Source organism: Oryctolagus cuniculus, chromosome 13 (assembly GCF_051225735.1).
Source record: "Oryctolagus cuniculus isolate XC-2025 breed Fujian yellow rabbit chromosome 13, ASM5122573v1, whole genome shotgun sequence".
Taxonomy (NCBI): domain Eukaryota; kingdom Metazoa; phylum Chordata; class Mammalia; order Lagomorpha; family Leporidae; genus Oryctolagus; species Oryctolagus cuniculus.
In genome coordinates, this window is record NC_142879.1 from 77,526,893 (window position 1) to 77,548,623 (window position 21,731).

Genomic DNA, 21,731 nt, shown 5'->3' on the forward strand with positions numbered 1-21,731 from the left:
CCTGGGATCATTTGTTTAGTGGTGGATTGAGATCTAGACATAGGGTCCCAGGCAATCATGGTAAAGTTTTATGAACTCACCATTCACAAAGTTTCACAGATCAAAATAACTTTACCTGAATGTTTATTAAGCTGGCACCAGAGACCAACTGCCCATATTATTTTATTATCAGCAGACACTGGTCTTATTTATGTGATCCCTTTGACAATTAGTCCTATCTTTATGATCAATTATAAACTTAAATTGATCACTTTAACTAGTTAAATGGCATTGGTACATGCCAACTTAATGGGATTTAGAGTGCCATAGCACAATTCTAGCTCTACCATTAGGGGTATGTCCGAGTGTGTATGTGCCAAACTGTACATCTCCTCCCTCTCTTATTCCCACTATTATTTTTAACAGAGATCAATATTCAATTGAATTTAAACACCTAAGAATAATTGTGTGTTAATTAAAGAGTTCCACCAGTGGTATTAAGTAGAATTAAAAAAAATTAAAAGGAATAAAATAGTAAGCTGTCCCTCGACAGTCAGGACAAGGGCTGATAAAGTCATTGTTTCTCATAGTGTCCATTTCACTTCAACAGGTTTCCTTTTAGCTGCTCAGTTAGATGTCACCAGTCAGGGAGAACATATGATATTTGTCCCTTTGGGACTGGCTTATTTCACTCAGCATGATGTGTTCCAGATTCCTCCATTTTGTTGAAAATAGCCGGATTTCTTTTTTTTTTTTTTACTGCTGTATAGTATTCTACAGAATACATATCCCATAATTTCTTTATCCTGTCTTCTGTTGATGGGCATTTAGGTTGATTCCATGTCTTAGCTATTGTAAGTTGAACTGCAATAAACATTGAGGTGCAAATAGCTCTTTTATTTGCCAATTTAATTTTCCTTGGGTAAATTTTGAGGAGTGGAATGACTGGGCCGTATGGTATGGCTATGTTCAGATTTAGAGGTATCTCCAAACTTTCTTCATTAGTGTTTTTACCAGTTTGTATTCCCACCAACAGTGTATTAGTGTTCCTTTTCCCCACATCCTAGAAAGCATCTGCTCTTGGTTGATTTGTGTATGTAAGCCATTCTAACCGGGGTGAGGTATAACCTCATTGTGGTTTTGATTTGCATTTCCATGATGACTAGTGATCCTGAACTTTTTTTCATGTATCTGTTGGCCATTTGGATTTCCTCTTTTGAAAAATGTCTGTTTAAGTCCTTGGCCCATCTCTCAATTGGGTTATTTGCTTTGTTGTGGTGGAGTTTCTTGATCTCTTTGTAGATTCTGGTCATTAATCCTTTATCAGTTGCATAGTTTGCAAATAATTTCTCCTATTCTTTCAGTTGCCTCTTCACTTTCCTGACTGTTTCTTTGCAGTTCAGAAACTTCTCATTTGATGTAATCCCAATTGTTAATTTTGGCTTTGACTGCCTCTGCCTCTGGCGTCTTTTCCAAGAAGTCTTTGCCTGTGCCTATATCTTGCAGAGTTTCTCCGATGTTCTCTAATAATATGATGGTGTCAGTTCATAGATTTAGATCTTTAATCCATGTTGAATGGATTTTTGTGTGATGTGTAACGTAGGGGTCTTGCTTCATACTTCTGCATGTGGAAATCCAGTTTTCCCAGCACCATTTGTTGAATAGAGTGTCCTTGCTCCAGGAATTGGTTTTAGCTCCTTGATCAAATAAAAGTTGGTTGTAGATGTTTGGATTGATTTGTGGTGTTTCTGTTCTGTTCCATTGCTCCATCCATCTGTTTCTGTACCAGTACCATGCTGTTGTGATTATAACTGCCCTGTAGTATGCTGCTGTGGCAGCTTTTGTCGTTGTACTATGACTCTGTAGATAAGTGGACTGTCTGCTTTCAGTGAATCGCTAGAGGCTTGTGGTAGGTATGGTCAGAGATCTCTGTTCAGTTTCAGGGTTAAGGGTATGCCTAAGGTGACACACCCAGTTTTGGCATGGTGTCTCTCAATGACTAGCTAGGGCCGCAGGAACCAGATTCCCCGGCAGTGTCACTCACCAGGTAGCCAGGGCCGCCAAGCTTGTGGCGTCTCCCACTGAGACTACTCAAAGTCTCAGCCACAACGTGAGTTCACCCACACACCCTTAATTTTTTTTCCCCACATTCCTGGTTCAGAAGCTTTGAATGAACCTTAATTAAAAAGCTCCACAGAAAATAACTAGTATTTGCTATAAAATTCTCTAGCTTCTAATTTTCCTAACTTCTTCTAAAACAATTTGCATACATAATTGATGAATTTATTAAACCTTTGTCATATCACTTCTTGGCCTTTTGGCTAAGATCTAATATAGACCTTTGTCATGGTTTTCCCTTATTTCTTGATTGCCTTTTAATTTTGTTTATTCTTTGAGTAATAAAAAAGTTTTATGGCTTGAGAAAAGATTCAGTTTTATGACATCAATCCAAGTTGATATGAGTCTTTTCTAAAAGTAATTTTGGCCAGCGCCATGGCTCAATAGGGCTAATCCTCCGCCTACGGCGCCGGCACACTGGGTTCTAGTCCCAGTTGGGGCACCGGATTCTTTCCCGGTTGCTCCTTTTCCAGGCCAGCTCTCTGCTGTGGCCTGTGTCGCTCCCCCTCTTCGTGGAGGAACGACACTAAACCCTGCCTAGGCTTCATATCCGAGTCACGGCACCATTATGTCGCTCCCCCTCTTCGTGGAGGAACGACACTAAACCCTGCCTAGGCTTCATATCCGAGTCACGGCACCATTATGTCGCTCCCCCTCTTCGTGGAGGAACGACACAGGACCCTGCGCTGTTCTTTTGTCTGCTCGGCCCTCCCCGGGTTTGCTGCTGGTTCTTCCCGGGTTGGCTACTGTCCCTTCCACCTCCGTGGAAGGGCGGTTCCCCCTGCCACATTCCCCACTTCCACGGGGGAGCGGCACACCGCCGGCCGGCTCTCTCGGGGGCTGCACAGGTGTTCCCCTTAGATGTTCCCCTTAGATGTTCCTGGTACATGCCGTCTCTCTCCTCCTTTATAGTCCTCCTCTGCCAATCCCAACTCGGCTGCCCACACGCTGAGTACGCTGCTCTCCTCCAATCAGGAGCAAGTCCTACAGTTTATTGGCTGAACTGGAGGCAGCTGTGTAAAAGCTGTTTTCTTCTCTCCCAGCGCCATATTGTGGGAGAGCAGATGCATAGAATAAGTCTTAATTCCAGTAACTTAGTCTAGTCCGGGTTGCTCCCCACAGCCTGAGAGTGCAGTGGAGGATGGCCCAAGTGCTTGCCCTGCACCCGCCTGGGAGACCAGGAGAAGCAACTGGCTTCTGGCTTCGGATCAGTGCAGCGCGCCAGCCGCAGCAGCCATTGGAGGATGAACCAACAGAAAAAGGAAGACCTCTCTCTCTCTCTCTCTCTCACTGCCCACTCTGCCTGTCAAAAAAATAAATAAAATAAAATAAAAATATTCCCACATTCAACATGATGCAGACTGTGGCTTTTACCATTTATTGCCTTGATTATGTTGAATCTTCTATACACAATTTTAAGTTTTTTTTTTTAATCATGAAAGGATATTGTATTTTATCAAATACTTTCTCTGCATCTACTGAAATAATTATATGTTTTTTTCTTCAGTTTGTTAATGTGATGGATCACATTTATTGATTTGTGTATGTTGACTCGTTCCTGCACACCAAATTCCATATAGTCTGGGTGAATGGTCATTCTGATGTGTTGTTGCATTTGACTAGTTAGTATTTTGCTGAGGATTTGTGCATCTATGTTCATCAGGGATATTGGTCTATAGTTCTCTTTCCTTGTATGTTTTTCTGGTGTTGGAAATAGGATAACACTGGCCCCATGGTAGCAGTTTGGGAAGGATTCCATTCCTTTCAATTGTTGAATAGTTTGAGAAGAATTGGAATTAGTTCTTAAAATGTTTGGTAGAATTCAGCAGTGGAACCATCCAGCCCTAGGCTTTTCTCTGTTGGAAGGTTGCTTATTACTGATTCAGTCTCCATCTTTGTTATTGATGTATTTTGGTTTTCTATGTCTTTATGACTGAGTTTTTGTATGTGTCCAGGAATCTGTCCACTTCTTCTAGATTTTCCAATTTGTTGGCATATAGCTGTTTGTCATAATTCCTGATGATTATTTTTATTTCTGCACTATCCATTGTTACATCTCCTTTTTTCATCTCTGATTTTATTAATTTGGGGCTTATACTTTTTTTTGGTTAGCTGGACCAGTGGTGTGTGCATTTTATTTATTTATTTATTTATTTTTTTCAAAAAACCAGCTCTTCATTTCACTGATCTTTTCTACCATTTTTGGTTTCAATTTTGTTTATTTCTTCTCTAGTTGAATTATTTCTTCTCTCCTAGCTATTGTGAATTTCATTTGTTCTTGTTGTTCTAGATCCTTGAGATGCGTTTTTAGTTCCTTTATCTGATGTCTTCCTGATTTCTTGATGTTGTTAATAATTGCTATAAACTTCCCTCTTAACACTGCTGTTGCTGTGTCCCATAAATTTTGATGTGTTATCTTCATCCATTTCTGGGAGTTTTTGATTTTCTTTTATTTTCTTCTATGACCTATTTTGCATTCTGGACATATTGTTCATCTCCATGTGTTTGCATATTTTCTAGAATTTCTTAAGTTAATTTCCAACTTCATTTCATAATGGTATAAAAAGATATATGATATGAATTGATTCTGTTTGAATTTGTTATCACTGCTTTATGGCCTATCAAATGCTCTGTACTACAGAAAGTATCATGCACTGATGAAAAGAATGTGTATTCTGCAGCTGTGGGCTGAAATATTCTGTAGGTATCAGGTCAATTTGGTCTGTCGTGTAGATTAGCCCTGTTGTTTCTTTGTTTATTTTCTATCTTGTTAATCTATCCAGTGATGAAAATGGAATGTTGTAGTTCCCCATTATTATTTTATTAAAGTCTATGTCTCCCTTTAGTTGCATTGACATTTGTTTTAAATAGCCAGGCACCCTGATATTGGGTATATCTACATATACTACAGTCACATATTCCTTTTGAATTGATCCCTTAATCATCACATAATGTCCTTCTTTGTTACTTTGAGCAGCTTTTGTGTTAAAGTGTTTTGTCTGATATTATAATGCATGTTTTTCTTTCCATTAGCATGGAATATCTTTATACATTTTTTTTTCATTTTCTGTCTGTATCTCTGTTGGTGAAGTGTATTTTTTATAGGCAGCACATAGATGGGTTTTGTTTTTATGTATTAAGCCACTCTGATCTTTACATTGGAAGAATTTAGGGGCTGACAATATAGTGTAGCAGGTAAAGCCGCTGCCTGCAGTGTCAGCATCCCATGTGGGCACTGATTTGAGTCCGGCTGCTCCACTTTCTGATCCAGCTCTCTTCTATGACCTGGGAAAGCAGTAGAAGATGTCCCAAGTCTTTGGGCCCCCGCACCTGCGTGGGAGACCTGGAAGAAGTTCCTGGCTTCTGGCTTCAGATTGGCACAATTCTGGCCATTGAGGCCAATTGGGGAGTGAACCAGCAGATGGAAGACTTCTCTCTGTCTCTCTCTGCCACTTCTTCTCTCTCTGTGTAATTCTGATTTTCAAATAAGTAAATAAATAAATCTTTAAAAAATAAGTTGAAGTATTTAGGCCATTTACATTCAAGGATATTATTGATAAGTGATGAATTTATATTGCCATTCTTTCCCTTAAATATTCCTAAGCAAAAATGCTTTGGATTTTCTTTTACTAGACAATCTTCTAGGTTCAAACTGTTTTATTATTGTGCCTGTCTTTCTCTGATTCTGGGTGTAGTACATGCTTCAGTATCATCTTTAAGGCTGGATGAATTGTGATGGACTCTTTCAACTTTTTTTTAAGGTATTTATTTCACTTTCATGTATAAATGAAAGATTTTCTGGGAACAGTATTCTGGGTTAACAGTTTGGTTTTTTTTTTTCTTTATCACTCGTATTAAGTCTCTCCATTGTCTCTTAGCCTTCAGGTTTCCAATGAGAAATCAGCTGTCAATCTAATTGGAGGTCCTTTGAAGGTAATCTGGTGTTTCTCTCATTGTAGATTTTAGAATCTTTATGTTTTACATTTGAAACTTTGACAGTAATGTGTTGTGGTGATGGTATTTTCTGATCATACCCATTAGGTTTTCCATGTACTTCCTGTACTTGGGTGTCCTTATCATTCTCCAAATCTGAGAATTTTTCTGTTTTTATTTCACTGAATAGGTCTTATAATCCATTCTGTCTTTCTGCACCTGCAGGAATTCCCAAGACATATGTTTTATTATGTCCCATAAATCTTGAACACTGGTTTTAGTTTTTCTAATTTTTCTTCTTTCTTTTTGTCTGCAATAGTTCAGAGATGTTTCCTTCCAACTCAGATATTCTTTCTTTCTTCTGCCTCAACAAGTCTGTTGTTAGGTTTCTGCTGTATTTTTAAAATTTTTACATTGAGTTCTTCATTTCTAATATTTTGGTTTGATTTCTCTTCAGAAGCTCTATTTTCCAACATAATTTTTCATCTATATCTTGTATAGATTTTACTTATATATTTGTTCCTCTGTGTTTTTAATATTTATTTATTTATTTGAAAGTCGGAGTAACACTGAGAGACAGGGAGAGTGAGAGCAAGAGAGTAAGAGAGCTAGAGAATGAGAGAGAGGGAGAGGGAGAGAGAGAGAGAGAGATAGAGAGAGAGAGAGAGATTCTCATGCTGCCACTGGGTGTTTAAAAACTGATACATAATGATACAGAGGGGCTTCACAAAGTTCATGGGAAATGTGCACTATGAAAAAAATATTCATTGGTTTTAAACAGTTTGCCTTGAAAGTAATATCTCAACGCTATTTTTGTACAAACTTTTAAAATAACTCTCATGTATTTCATATTCCATAGACTTCCACCATTCAAATTAGTATAATACAGTGTCCACAGTATGCTCCAGGAGTTGGGTAACACTACCACAATCAATTTTGGACTATTTGTATCACCTTGCAAAGAAACCCTGGATCACTTATTCATCAACCTTTCATCCCCTCTTTCTTCCTTAGTCCTACAAAACCATTTATCAGTGTTTTCTCCAAAGGTCTGCTTGCTTGGGGCATTGCATACAATTAGAGCCAGAGCCCTGCAATATGAAGCCCTTTATGACTGGCTTCTTTTACTTAGTATAGTACTTTAATGATCTATCCATAGCATGATATCTCCCAAATCTCCTTTCTTCTTATTGCCAGATAATGTTAGACTCTTTAGAAGAATACAATTCTGTTGTATGAATTATTCATTTATCAGCTGAATGTTAATAGTGCCATGAACATTCATTTCCACATTACTGAGTGGGCATGATTTTATTTCCTTCCTTGTCATTGGATTTGATCAAATGCTGAGTTAATTGGGCTTATATTCCTTTTTTCCACCTTTCTTCATGCTGTCCTTCTGTTTTTAAATTTCTGTTCATCAAGCCTAATTTATCCAGACCAGCCCACAATTTACTTTTGTTAATAAGCTTTTCATTCTGTGACACTTATGTTTCGTAAAGACTTTTACCTTTCAGTACTTGTCATCTAGTTTGTATAGAACAATACCCTGAATTTTAAAATGCTTTTATTTTTATTCTTGGGAAATAATCTTGTCTACATTTAATTTGCATTGGGGGAGAATATCTGATATTTATGCCATTTTTCCATGTGTTGAAAATATTTTAGCTTATCAATTGTTAGGATACAGGTAAATACTTTATGCCCTACCAGATATTTATTATTTATTAAACTTGTATTTATTTGTTTGAACAGAAATGTTGCAGAGAGAGATGCAGAGGCAGAGAGAGAGAGAGAGATCTTCTATCCACTAGTTCACATCCCAAATGGCTGCAATGGCTGGGGTTGGGCCAGACAGAAACCAGGAGCTAGGAGCTTCTTCTGAGTCTCCCAGTTGGGTTCAGAGGCCTAAGCATTTGGGCCATCCTACACTGTTTCCCCTGGCTCATTAGCAAGGAGTTTTATTGGAAGTGGAGCAGCTGGTACTTGAACAAGCACCCATATAGGATGCTGACGTTACAGGCAGTAGCTTAACTCATTATGCCACAGAATGGGCCTCATACATAAATCTTTTCTAAGAAATGCATTTAATACAACCTCACCTTCTCACCAACCTGTCTTAGCAACACAATATTCCATAGAGTGTTGATCACTTAGCCTTATGATTATGTGATTGTCTAAGAGCTGTAATTCACTGCTGCTGCCCAGATCCTAAGAGGATACATAGCAAAAGGTCAACATTCAAGAATGAATTAATTTTGATGTTGTAAATGGCATCCCTTGTCAGGAATAGATACTAGGTCATTTTTTCTTAAAGCACATGTCTTCCTCTTTGCATTTTAAATAAAATCAGGAATCAATGAAAATGCAGAAATGGTTATTCAAACAGGGCCTTACAGAGTAACAAGTGATCATGGCACTTCAGATTCTGAAACTATTTTTCCCATTAGGCTGTGTTCATCAGCTCTTAAAAACTAACTCCAATCCCAGAAGAGATTGTTTAGTAATCCAGGATACCAGTTTATTGATGTATAGTGAATACCATTTACCAAGACATACAGGATCATCCTGTCATTCATGTTTTCCTTTAATAGTAATTAAGATAACGGGATTTCTGTACTTACTAATATAAAACAGTGGGATAGCTCCCTCTTACTAGATTACTTTCTTTTTTAATATTTCAACAGTTATATTTATTTATTTGAAAGGCAGAACTACAAAGTGTGAAGGAGATCTTTCTCTCTCAAACACACACAGGGAGGGAGGCAGAGAGAGAGAGAGGAATATCTTCCATCCTGTGGTGGCAAAAGCTATGGCTGGGCCAGGCCAAAGCCAGGGGCAGGGACTACATCTGGGTTCCCATCTGGGTTGCAAGGGCCCAATTACTTGGACTATAATCCAGGGCCTTCCTAGGTGCATTATCAGGGAGCTAATTCAGAAGCTGAGCATCCAGGATTCAGACCAGCAGTCTGATATGACATGCCAGTATTGCAAGCAGCAGCTCAATGCACTGAATCACAATGATAGCCCCTACTAGTTAGCTTAAGTCACAATAGCAAGGCTTTGGTTGTAGTAAGCAGATATACCTGCCTGAGGATCTGGAATATTTGTGTTGACTGGCCTTTCTCAGTGATAGATCATTTTTCTAAATCAAATGAATTAATCCCATCTTACTAGCATATTCCTTATATATATATGCATATATATGAGTATTTTTAAATACACATGTATATGAAGTGTGTTGTCTTGAAGTCTTCTGTGGATGAGAATGCCAAGAGATATCACCTAAGTGTCATACAGAAATGCTAAGGAATTATACATCCCCAAATTTGTAGCACTACCCAATAGGTTTTGACTTGTTAAAAAATAATGAGGGATTTCCTGTAAATCCCCATAGAAATCAGAAGAATGGCATACAGTTATTATCCATTTAGAGTCTACATTATGAATCAAACTAATAAAGAACTTTCAACTAACACTATACAATTTAATAAAATTTACAAAAAGTTATTTCTTATCTACAGTGATGATACACAACCTACATACACTTAGTTCATGTTTTCAGGATAAATTATACAAGAATTTCATTGTACCCTTCTGCAAAATGCAGTCTTTTTGTCCATTTAAAATTTATTTCAAAAATTAGGTATTTTTCCCTTTAAATTAAAATGTCAAAAATGTTAAATGTATTAAATATATATTCATATATATTCATATATATTTTTTAAAATAGAGAAGTAGGAAAATTACCCATATACTGCCTTTTATACTGATTTTATAAAGCCTGATTATAGAGATATAAAGAGGCTTTAAGAAGTCATGGGGAATATGTACTATGAAAAACTATGCATTGATTTCAAAATTATACAAAAATTAATGTATCTCTATGGTTCATTTTCACATAAACTTTAGAGTACTCCTGTATGTTTCACATACCATGAATTTCACCCATTTAAACTAACAAAATTCAGTGTTCCCTAGTATATTCACAGAGTTGTGTAAACATTACCACAATCAACTTTATTTTATCACATTGAAAAAAAAACCCTTTAGCACTTATCATTACCCCTTAAGTCCCTCTGTCTTCCCTTGACATTGGAAACCAGTGATCTGTTTTCTCTCTAAGGCATTTCCTGTCCTAGACATTTCCTACAAATAGAATCTTACATTATATTACCCGTTATTACTGGCTTCTTTCACTTATCATAACATTTTCAGGGTTCATTAATGTCATAGCACTTATCAGTACTTCATTTTTAACATTAAATAGTGTGTATATATATATATATGAATGATATTCTATTGTCTGAATTATCTATTCATTAATTGTTGAAAATTGTGATTTATTCTCACTATTTATTAGCATTAATAATGCTGCTGTAAATGATTGTTTCCAAGTTGTGTGAACATAAAGTTTTTTGTTCCTATCATTATATTTTGGTAAATCCTAGTTAGTTGGCCCTATTCCCCCATCTCTTCACCTTTGCTCATACTGTTCTTTTAGCTTCTATTCTATTTTGTACTACCTCCTAAATCTCCCCTTTTCTGACTCAAGTTTTCATCTAACAGTTTTGTCAACCATTGTCTACCTAACAGAATTCCCTTTTTTTAAAATATTTATTTTATTTATTTGCAAAACAGAGTTACAGAGAGAAGTAGAGACACAGAGAGAGGTCTTCCATCCTTTGGTTCACTCCCTAGAAAGCCGCAATTGCCAGAGTTGAGCCAATCTGAAGCCAGGAGCCAGGAGCTTCTTCCAGATCTCCCACATGGGTACAGGGACCCAAGCACTTGGGCTATCCTCTACTGCTTTCCCAGGCTATAGCAGAGAACTGGATTGGAAGAGGAACAGCCAGGACTAGAACCGGTGCCCATATGTGATGCTGGTGCTTCAGGCCAGGGCTTGAACCTACTGCACCACAGTGCTGGCCCCTAGAATTCCTTCTTTGATTGTTCCCATCCTCCACACTGGAGAAATGGACATAGCATTTCTGATTACCTCATTTTGTGGAAAAATATTATAACTGTACTGAATGTCTTTCATTTTTATATTATTATGACATGAAATTATGAAATATCATTTCATATTTCATAGCTAACTAAGGGTTGTAACTAACTATATTGTCCAATCAGATAAGTAATATTTGCCTGTCAATTCAAGAAACTGGCCCTGAGAAATCTAGCTGAAGGTGCAGAGTAATACAGCCATCCCTGGTCAGCATTAGCAGAAGCATGAATTTATTATAACACAATATAAATCAGCTGAATAATTGGGGTCACAATAAGCATAGACTCCAGGCTGAGTAGGCTTCAACATGATTAGTGAAATACTGGAATATTAAAACGATAATTTGTCTCTTTCAGACCCTGCACAAATAAAATTTTGTAACATCCTTATTAGTTGTGCATCTAACATCCTGCTATTAAAATGTCCTCTTGGTAGAGTCAACCCATCAAGCATGTTTCTCAAGGAACTGAATTTATATCTGTTATAAATATTTTATCAGACAAGCAAATGGCTTCAGCAATTTATTATTTATTCCTGACTTTCCATTAGGTAGACCTGCCATTGTCATATCTTCATTCCAAATTCCCTTTTGCAGTAACTGAAAGCCCCACACTATCCTCATTCAGCATGATTTGGTTCTTTGGATTCCTAGTCTATTCCATCCTCATTCAGTGAGGATTAAACTTCCTCCTCATCCTCAAACTTTGCCCTTATTATTCTGATTCAGCACTGTCATCAGGACCATATTTTTCAATAAAAATATAAATGATGGAAAAAGTCTATAATTATAAAGGAGAATAAGGCATTGACTTCTTCCCACATTTCCTGATTCCTGCATCAGACTATCTTTTCTAGGCCCCAGCATTCTAACTGTACCCCTGGCCTTTGATCACTCTTGCTTACTTAGAAACAAAGCTACATGTTTACCCCAAGAACAGGAAATATTATTATAAAAGGCCTTTTTCTTCTCTATTCTATTTCCCCTGACTACTCTTGAACCTATACCAAGGGGCCATTTCCCTGATTGGTGGTGCCTATTCATTACCCAGTGGGGAGGGGCATGTAGGTGTCATAATGAGTGTTGCCTTGGGCTGGTATGTGATATAAAAACTGTAGTGGACCTGGACATATGCCTGTTACTCATTTTTACTTGAGGAGCACCAAGAAGCCTCTTCTGAAAAAAATGACAGATAAGCCACATATAATTTTTGCATTTTATCGCCATCTTCCCCCTTATTCTTTACCCCAGCCTCACCCCCATTCTAGCCCGCCACCCAAATCTTACCAGCATCCTTGTCCTCCCCCTGAGCTTCAGACTCCTACTGGTCTTCCAGCCACACCTCACCATCACTCTTCTCTCCCACACTGGCGTCACCCTCCTCCTGGTCCTCTACAGCATCCTGGTCATTCACACCATCATCATCCTCCTTCCAGTTCTTTACATCACCGCCAAATTCCTTCTGCTCATCAACCTCAACCTCTCCTTCCTCCTCATTCTCCACTTCAGTCACCCCCTCCAAGGCATCCATTCCACCTTCACCATCATCCTGGACCTCCACCCCAGCCTCACCATCTTGGTCCTCCATTGCAGCCTTGCCCTCCTCCACAACCTCCACCTCAGCCTCGCCCTCCTCCTGGTTCACTACCTAAGCTTAGCCCTACCATTTTTGCACACAGGCCTCAGCCTCATTGTGATCCTAAACAACAGACTTGTTCACCTTCAGTTTTTTCAAACCAGCCTCACCCTCCTTCTCATCCACCAACCCGGCTTAACTTTCCCTGTGGCCATGCTCACCGGCATCATCTCCTTTCTCTTCTCCCGAATAAGCCTCACCCTCCCCCTAGTCCTCCACCCAAGCACCACCACCCCTTCTAGCCCTCTTTAACAGAATGGTCCTCCTTCTCCTACCTTATACAGGTCTTATCCTCCTTTTGGTCCCCCACCCTGATCTCAATAACTTTCTGATCTCCCACAATGGCCTCACCCTCCTACTGGCTCTCCACTGAATCTCACCCTCCTGGTCATCTTCCACCTTGCTCTAACTCTCCTTATCCTCCATCCCAGCTTCACTCAAGTCCTCCTCCCCAACCTCACACTCCTGACCCTTCTCTTGAACCTCAACCTCCTCATGGTTCTATGGCCACAGCCTGACCTTCGTTCTGGTCTTTCAGCTCAATTTCACCCCCCACCCAGTCCTGCACCTCAGCTTCAACCTCTTTCTGGCCCTTGACCCCAACTCAGCCTGTTCCTGGTCCTCTAGCCAAGCCTCACACTACCCCAGTTCATCCATACTAGCCTCAAGACCTCATTCTAGTACTACATCCTTCACTCCCAGTTTTAATGTGCCACAGTAAACTCACCCTACTTCTGATCGCCCATTCTAGCTTCAATCTCTGTCCTGCATTCCAGCCTTACCCTCTTTCTGTTCTTTCAACCCAGCATCAGCCTCCTTCTTATTTCCACACCAGTCTTAAACCTCTTCTCATTTTGTATTCTGGTCACTCTCATTATCATGTATCCTGGCCTTACCCTACATTTGAAACTCTATTCCTTGGCCTTATGCTCTTTGACCTCCAAACAATCCTCATATTCCTTCTGACACTCCACCACCACAGATTCACCTTCCTTGTCCTCCATGTTACTTTACCCTCTTTTGATTTCTCAGCACTGACCTCAGTCTCTTTATTGTCCTACACACTAGCATCAAAGTCCTATGACCCTCCACCTTAGCCTTACCCTCCTTTTGGTCCACCATATCAGCCTCTTGCTTCTTGTTGTACACCCCAATCTTACCCTCTGATCCTCTACAGTGATCTCATCAATCTGTAGACCTGCATCCTAGCCTCATCCCCTCAACTGGTCCTTCACTCCAGCCTTCCTCTACCCCTGGTCTAAAACATGAACCTCACCTTCCCTCTCTCCTCCAGCCTGATCTCATCCTTCTCCTTTTTCTCCATTACAACCTTACCCTTATTCTAGCTCTGCACCTGAGCATCACCCAGTCTATCTTCCACAATGAACTTATCCTCACTTAGGTTCTCTATCCAAGCCTCCTTGGGGGCCTATATCATTGCCTCCCACTGCTTGCACTCATCTTGGCCTCACCTTCCTTCTGAGCCACTGTATTAGATTCTTTAAGACCCTGCAGCCCCTCCTACAACACAGCTGCATTCTCTGAGCTTGTACACAGGCCTTAACATTAATATGGACCATTTTCTGACCCCTGTCCCTTGTCCTCCACCCTAACTTCACCTTCATTCCTTTGGCTCTATCATTTTAATATATAACCCACCTTCCACCCCATTCTCTTTTCTTTGTAAACCATGAGGCGACCCCACAATGCAATCAGCATATTTCATATTTTTCTGCCCCAACTTTCTCCCATTCCTCAACTGATTAAACTCTTTCCTACTACTTGACCTTAATTAAATCCATACCCAGTTCTTCCTCTGTTCATACCAGACCATCACCTTGCCTTGCTTTGTGTGTTATCCTCTTTTCCTCATCTTCCTCTTATCTTCTCCCCAACTCCTTCCAACAACCCTACTAATGGTCCCCTATACTCCAACCTACCCCTACCCAACTGTAAACCAGTCACCCTTCCATACCTCATTGCTCACAAATCTAATACTAGAGGGTAGTTTCCCTTCTTAATGTGGCAGTTCTGATAAAGCTCACATTTGAAAGGACGGTTTTCCCAGCAGCCTGACCTGGTGGGTATAGGCAATGTGTGTAATGACAAGTCAGTTCATAGCCTAAAATGTCACTTGATTCATTACATCATCCTTTTCCTGGAGCAGATCCTAGTCAAGTGACTACTGTCTGTATTTTCCTTAGTCCAGTTTTCACCCTGTTCACATGCCAGAGTAACTTTAACAATTACCTTTTCTTCAGACAGGCTATTGGATCTTCTCCTTCCTGATAAAAAAGTTGCATCAACCTTTAGCTTTGTAGCTGGCTTTATGTTGGAACATAGTCTGTAACCGCAGGGCAGGCTTCAGAACCAGTGAGGAAAAAGGAGGCGATCAGGGTGGGGAAAACATCTACTCTGTTTTTGGAGCATAAAACTGTGTATCTGCCATAGTTTAAAGTGAGTACAAAAAAACGATGAGCCCTGAGAACCACACAGAGGGCACAAGGACCCTGGTATAGATAGGTTGGGACTCGGTTTCTTTTTGTTGTCATTTTTGTTATATTGGGTTGTGATTTTTTTATAGTTGTTGATTTGACCTGATTGTACTTAAACTCCATTTGTCTTGATCCAAAACCATGCCAAAGGGTTTCTGTCTGTAGGAAGACAGCAGGACCTCCATTGTATTCTCAGCACTCTGAAGGTTGAATCTGTCAACTAGTTTGACCCTAATATGAGAGGTAAGACAGTACAAGGATAAGATGTGTGCTCATCCTCCTTTTTGATAGCATCATTTGAACTACCAATATTTTGGGATTCCAGCAAATATTTTTTGAGACTTCTCAAGCTGATCATACTTTATAAAGTAATGGAAAAATAGCCAAACTGTGTTGGAAAATATATGCTATTCTGTATACAATCTCTTTTCTCTGAAGATGTTTCTGTTACTGCCTTTCAGCAACTTAGGTTTCGTATGGGTTTATTTGTGTACATCCTCCTTGGTTTATAAGGACCTCTTTGACTCTATGTTTCGTAATTTTCACCACATGTTAAAATAATTAAAGCATTTATTTAAAAACATTTGTATTCATCCACTCCTCTGTTTCTCACCTCAGTAACTTGTGTGTCAAGACTTGTGTGTATACTGAGGCTTTTGTGCATTTTTCTTGACTTGTTTTCCTGGTTTCAACCTGTGTAATTTCTATTGAAATATATTCAAATTCACTTCCTAATCCTTTGTACTTCATTTTCCAGCCCAATTCCATGAAACATTTCATATGTAATTTTACCTTTAGGGCTCTCATTTTGTTCTGTTTTATATCTAGGGCCTCTCACATGGTGTCCTTATTTTCCTTTCAGATGTGGATAATAACTGTCTTAAAGGTTTTGAATTTAACTTCATAATTCTAATGACTTCTATTTCTGTTTGTTTTATTTTTTTCTCCTAGTCATAGTACCACTTTCCAACTTCTTCACTTGTCTAAATTTTTAATAGTTTTAAATAATGTCTTCCATTGTGAATTTTTGCGTGTTGAATGACTCCTTTTGTTTTGCTTTAAAATGTATTCAGATTTTTTTTCTGGAGGGGAGTTGGGCCTCTTATTGGTACTATAAACAGAGACTTTGCTATGTAAGTCTAGAGGAGCCTTTAACTCCAAAGTTAATATTAGTTCTGTTAAGTTATCAATAGGGGAGATTGTACATCTTGGCTTCAACATGAATCTCCACATTACAGAACTCATCTTCTGAGCTGCAGCAACTGGTGCCCAAGAATCTCGGGGAGAGCTGGCAACCCACACTGATGATGACTGACCAAAAGTGGTCGGAGACCATGCCCAAGTGTGCCTCTAGCATATATTTCAACAGTGGTGGCATGGGACTGACTTAGAGGTAGCTGATTTAGGGAGGTTGCTTTATGTACAAGAATATGTTCACCAAGAAGGCAGAGCAGCAGATAAATCAACTGAATAGGTATAACCAGCTGTCTGAGTCCTGCATCAAGAGTGTCTGCAAGAGAAACCTTCAGAAACCATAACAAGAAAAAACAGCATGCAGGATTGGTGATGTCCAGTCACTGGCTCTGAGATATACATGGGTGATTTCATCATCTCATAGAAATGTTTAGCACTAGGGGCACATCACCAGATACAAATTGCTTGTTTATGATAAATTGTGTTGACTAAGGAAAGACTGCCAGTGAGACAGCTACATTGCCTCAGGTTAATTACTGGGAATGGATCACCATTTTCCCAGGGAATCAAGAGAACAGACAGGTGATACAAGTTTATGGCTTCCAGGATAAATTTTGAAGAAAATGCAAATATTTGGAAAAATCATATGATCTTTTGAGCTTTTTATCACAGCGTTGGTGGGTGAACATCTCTCTTTTTTTGTATTAATTAGAGCTTCTCACCAGCTACAGATACACTGGATCATATCAGAACTCTTAGAGTGCCTAAAAAAGTGTCCCATGAAGATCTATTGCATGTGTTTCTGTGGTCAGATACAGATCACCATGACTGGTGGGGTTTACTGAACAAGGATCTGATGGCACCCTTGGGCAAGATAATTCAAAAGCACCCTGAGTCATGCCAATGACCTCGTATTGGTATCTAACTTTTAACAGCTAGTGATGCAGGGATTTAACTGTGACAAGAACTTAGCAGCAATTTTGAATGCTTCAATCATTGTTATGATTGTGTTAACTAAATTGCACTCATGGAATCTGCTGATGCTCCAAAATAGTCTTTCTGAGACTTCAACACAGCATCTTGTAGAGGGAAGCCATATCTTCCTTGTTGTACCCCAAGACTGCTTCCTGCCATGAAATTGTATACTTATGCAGCATTTCCATGACCCATATACTTGCCTTACGGAAGTGGGAAAAGCAACAGTAACTCCAAGGTGTCACTAATGGTAAATATACAAAAACTTTTTTGGTGAATTCTGTTTCCTGCTCTAAGTGTTAGGGAGTATAAATTGCTGATTGGAAGGTGAGAAATACTCAAAATTAGAAGAAAAAGAAAAACAGAAGCAAATGAGAACACAATTTTGAAAGTGAAATAAAAAATTAAACAACATTGGTAAGAAGTGCTGAAGTTAGCTGATATCAAGCTGAAAAAAATGACTTGGTGGTGGTCTAAAGCCAGTTGATTCTGGAACAGTCTGTAAGTTATTTCATGAACAATTGGCTGGAGATCAAAATGAAATTTCAAGATTTTACAAGATGCCACATGAGAAATTTAAGAAATTGGAAGAGAGCAATTCAACCTTTCCGGGAAATAAGCTCCTGTGAAAGTAAGAAAATTGGATTATTTCCTGGCCAATGATCAGTGACAACAGTTGGGGGCTCCTGACATTTGAGATGAATGCTGATTTGAACCAGTGATTTAGAGAGCCTGTGAAGGTAGAGGAGTAGAACATCTAAGTCTACCCAAACAATGAAGATCAACAGCAAGGTCTCTGTCACTATTTGTCATTGAAATGACTTTGATATTTAAAAATATACATTAAATAATATAGTCATTAACTCAGTATGTATAGAAACCAGTCTTGTAGCAGAAATTTATTAATATGGGAGCATCTTTAGTATTAACAATCAGATTATATTTGGTAAATATTGTTTCAAATTATGAACATGCTTAAGGATCTAACATGACAATGTCCTTAATATATTTCACAAATTTCATGGGCTTCAGATCAGCAGTAACCATGACAACAAAACATTGTCCTTATTACTAACTCAGGGAAAATGTGAAACAGTAAAATCTGCTTACATTTAGCCAGAGAAGCCATGTTTTTTCTGCTATGAAGAGAGACCAGAGGATCTACCAGATGAGGAAACTGTAAAGAGACCAACCCTTGCTCCCCACCAGACTGGGTTCTCCAATAATTGAACCCACATGCTGAGATTAAGTACAAAATAGCTAATGAAAGCAAAACTATCATGCTGTTGCCATCATCTAAGAAAGTGAGGAAAAATAAAACTAGCTTTCACATGCACCAAAAGATGTGCCACATAAAAATGCAGAGCCTTTTGTCATCACACAGCTGTGGCCACTTTAGAAGGGAAATTTCGTGTCATGCTTTAAAAATATTGTTGGTGAAGAAGGCAGTTTCTGGTGGGGTAGAGGAAGCAGGGACTTCTGGATGGGGGTAGTGATACTGCTGACTGGGCATTACTGTCTCATGCTCTTGAAGTCCTCCAGCTGCTTTTTTGCCAGTGTAATCCTGCCATTTCATGCAGTGTTTGATGATGTCCTTCTGTGTTTTATGACAATTATTACCTAAGACTCGTTTTCACTCATTGCTGATACACTAAGCAAAGATAGTTTGAACACCTGTCTTTGAAGGCTTTCCATGTAGCCAATGATGCCTAAAACCACCAGGGGTTCTGGATCTACTTTGGTCACCATGGACACGCCCTCCTTCTTATTTACCTTGTATTCATGATGGAGGTCCAGTTGTGTGGGAACGCTGTGGCCAAGAAACTTGACTGGATCCAGGAACAGCTGGAACAACAAGTTTGTGAACCAAGTATTTGGTCAAGATGAGACGACTGATTTCATGAAGTTGAACAAGCTCAAAAGCCAAAGAAGCATCTACCCTCTGGGTTATTTGTCCACTACAGTGAGTTGATGAAAGAGTGTCAAACTGAAAACCTGTGTGGTACAAACCAAGAAGCACCTGCTAAACCACCTCAGCTCCTTGCTGGTACAGAACAAATGGTATGCTCTGGAGAAGGCTGACCTCAGGATCGTCAACACAATCTCCACGTTTGGCCATGACAATTTTCAGACAGAGAAGGAGACAGTCACATTTAAGGAAGACAGAATTGCAAAGGAAGAGCTGAATTTGAGGCACAGATTGTACTCCTGGTGTTATCACAATGGATGCTATTTTCCATTGTAAAAAAGAAGGTAGAAAATATTTTCTAGTGTAACATTGTTTGTGATTCCATTTGCCTTCTCTGAGAGACTAAAGATGGCAAGATGGGTTTATTAACACTTTGTGAAGACAGTTTAACTTTCAGTTAGCTACAGGTTTTCTCAGTATGTCCATAGATAAAGAGAACAGGAAATTTATCATTGGAACTTTATGAACATTTTGAAAAGCAAGTACCAAACCTCCCTCCTACTTGTGAGTTTTTAAATCATTCTATTTCAGGGATAGTTTGTAATTATATTCTGTGACTTGTCTGCATTCAGGTTATTCTTCTTTGAGCTCACCTTCATGTGTCCTTTGGTGCCATCAGAACCCGGTAAGTTGTTTTAAACAGAACTGCTTCTCTCCTCCTCTAAGAGGGTATGACTGCACCAGAGCTCTGTAGTGTTTTAATAAAATGTGCATGAACTAAGGACTCAGAAAGTCATATTTTAATTGCCCTAATGGGCAATGAATGGTGCTGTTTATTAAAAATGGCAACTGATAAATTTGTAGAATTCTGGGTAAAGAAAAAAATCTCAATGCCATGAAATTACTCTCTCTGATGTATCCTTCACATTTCTCAGGGTATATTTGTGTGCCTTATGATACAAGTTTTGAGTTTTCACAAAGAGAAACAAGTATTCTCTAGTATATCTGGTCATAATTCACTTATTTTGTAATTTTTATTAGTGTAAAGGTCAGTTTTCATGTATTTCATAGATACAATTTTGTCCCAAAACTGTGTGAGTACTTGGACTGTTCTACTCAACATTCCAGTCACTTTTACTCAGCCCGATTGAGCTTCACCCCGTACACCCATAGAGTAAGCAGACAAAGATTCAAATGGACTCTGTACACAATTCTTCTTTCTCCTTCTCCATCTCTCTGTCTCCTTCCCTCCATCCTTTCCTTGCTCCTGCTCGTCTCTCTTTTTCCATATCTATATATCTTTTTTCTAGTATATCTAAAATTCTCAGCTGCATCATTCTCTTTTCTTAATCTGTGTCTCCTCAATACAGAAATATTTTCATGATCGCCTTGGCTTCCCCCTCCACTTACATTTCAGAAAGTGTTTCTAGGGCTTCTAGGGACAAATTTGGAGAAATTGAGGCTCAATTTATTTTTCTTCTGTCAGGAATCCAGTTCAGTGCTGACTGTGACACAGTGGGGGGAAAATAGCTATTTTGTATTTTTCTGGTTGTTTTCAGTGACAGAGGAAGTCTAGTAACAGGCACTCCTTCTTGAATGAAAGTAAAATCTTGTTTTATTTTTATCCTACAGTTACCTGATCTGTCTCTTTATCCAAATATGATTTTACTTCTATACCACGTAAAATTGTACTGCACTACATATATAGGTGGTCTACTTGTAATATTAGCAGAAGTACATTATAAACCCAAATATTTTCCACTTTTAACCAGTACTGTTTTAAAAGTTATTTCCCAATTGCTCTACTGCATTCAGTTTGCTTCCTGCTGCTACACGTTAGTCTCACCAGCATATAATGTATATCTCATTTACTAAGATATTTTATGTGTTACAAGTTTAATTTTCTTTGCAATGATTTCATACATTCTTAGATGAACTAAATGATGTTGTATTCTCTTTCTAATTTGAATGATATCTAAAACTGCATTGTATTTTCTAGTTGATTTTCCTGTTTACAGGGTCACTGTGTATGAATGAATTGTGAAGGAATCCAGACATTTTTAGAGAAGTCAACTCATTAAGCACACTCTCTGATAGGTGCCGCTATCCAGAGATTTCAAATGAGCATATTTGGTGGTGAGGGGTATTTCTGCATATTATATCAGATACATTAGATACTCCAAATGCATCTAAGTTGCAATGAAATGTGGGCTTCATATAATTTGAAGTAATTCTATTTTATAGTACTTTATCTACTGTGTTTGATGTTTTTTAAAAACAAGTTAAATTATTTCTTCAGATTATGCTATTCTCTTATCCCTTAATAAAGTCCAGAGTGAGTCCTAGCCCAGGAAGCTCCCTAATCTATCAGTGCTATCACTGATCTATCAGTCCCTCAAATTTTCCCAGTCTGTTTACCTCTAGTTCAGTTTCTTCTTGTCCTGAAACAATACATCCCTCCAAATGCCTGTGCATGGGCCCATGTT

General features: G+C 38.8%; 1 protein-coding gene across 7 annotated transcripts in view; it reads left to right on the forward strand.

Moving 5' to 3' along the window:
* The window catches only part of FBH1 (F-box DNA helicase 1), an 80,909-nt gene that overhangs the window by 15,072 nt on the left and 44,106 nt on the right, over window positions 1-21,731 (forward strand). For 2 of the 7 annotated variants that reach the window (XM_089312364.1, XM_089312367.1), the window contains exons 3-4: window positions 5,976-6,030; window positions 19,878-19,930. The exons of 2 other annotated variants lie outside the window; for them this stretch is intronic. Coding sequence is in view for 2 of the 5 variants with exons in the window: in XM_089312369.1 (XP_089168495.1) it covers window positions 5,833-5,858; window positions 5,976-6,030 (81 nt within the window). In the remaining 3 variants the exon portion in view is untranslated. Of the gene's footprint in view, window positions 1-5,817; window positions 5,859-5,975; window positions 6,031-15,388; window positions 15,411-19,877; window positions 19,931-21,731 lie in introns of those variants that run through there. 3 more of the 7 variants (XM_089312369.1, XM_089312363.1, XM_089312365.1) reach the window with 3 other exon arrangements.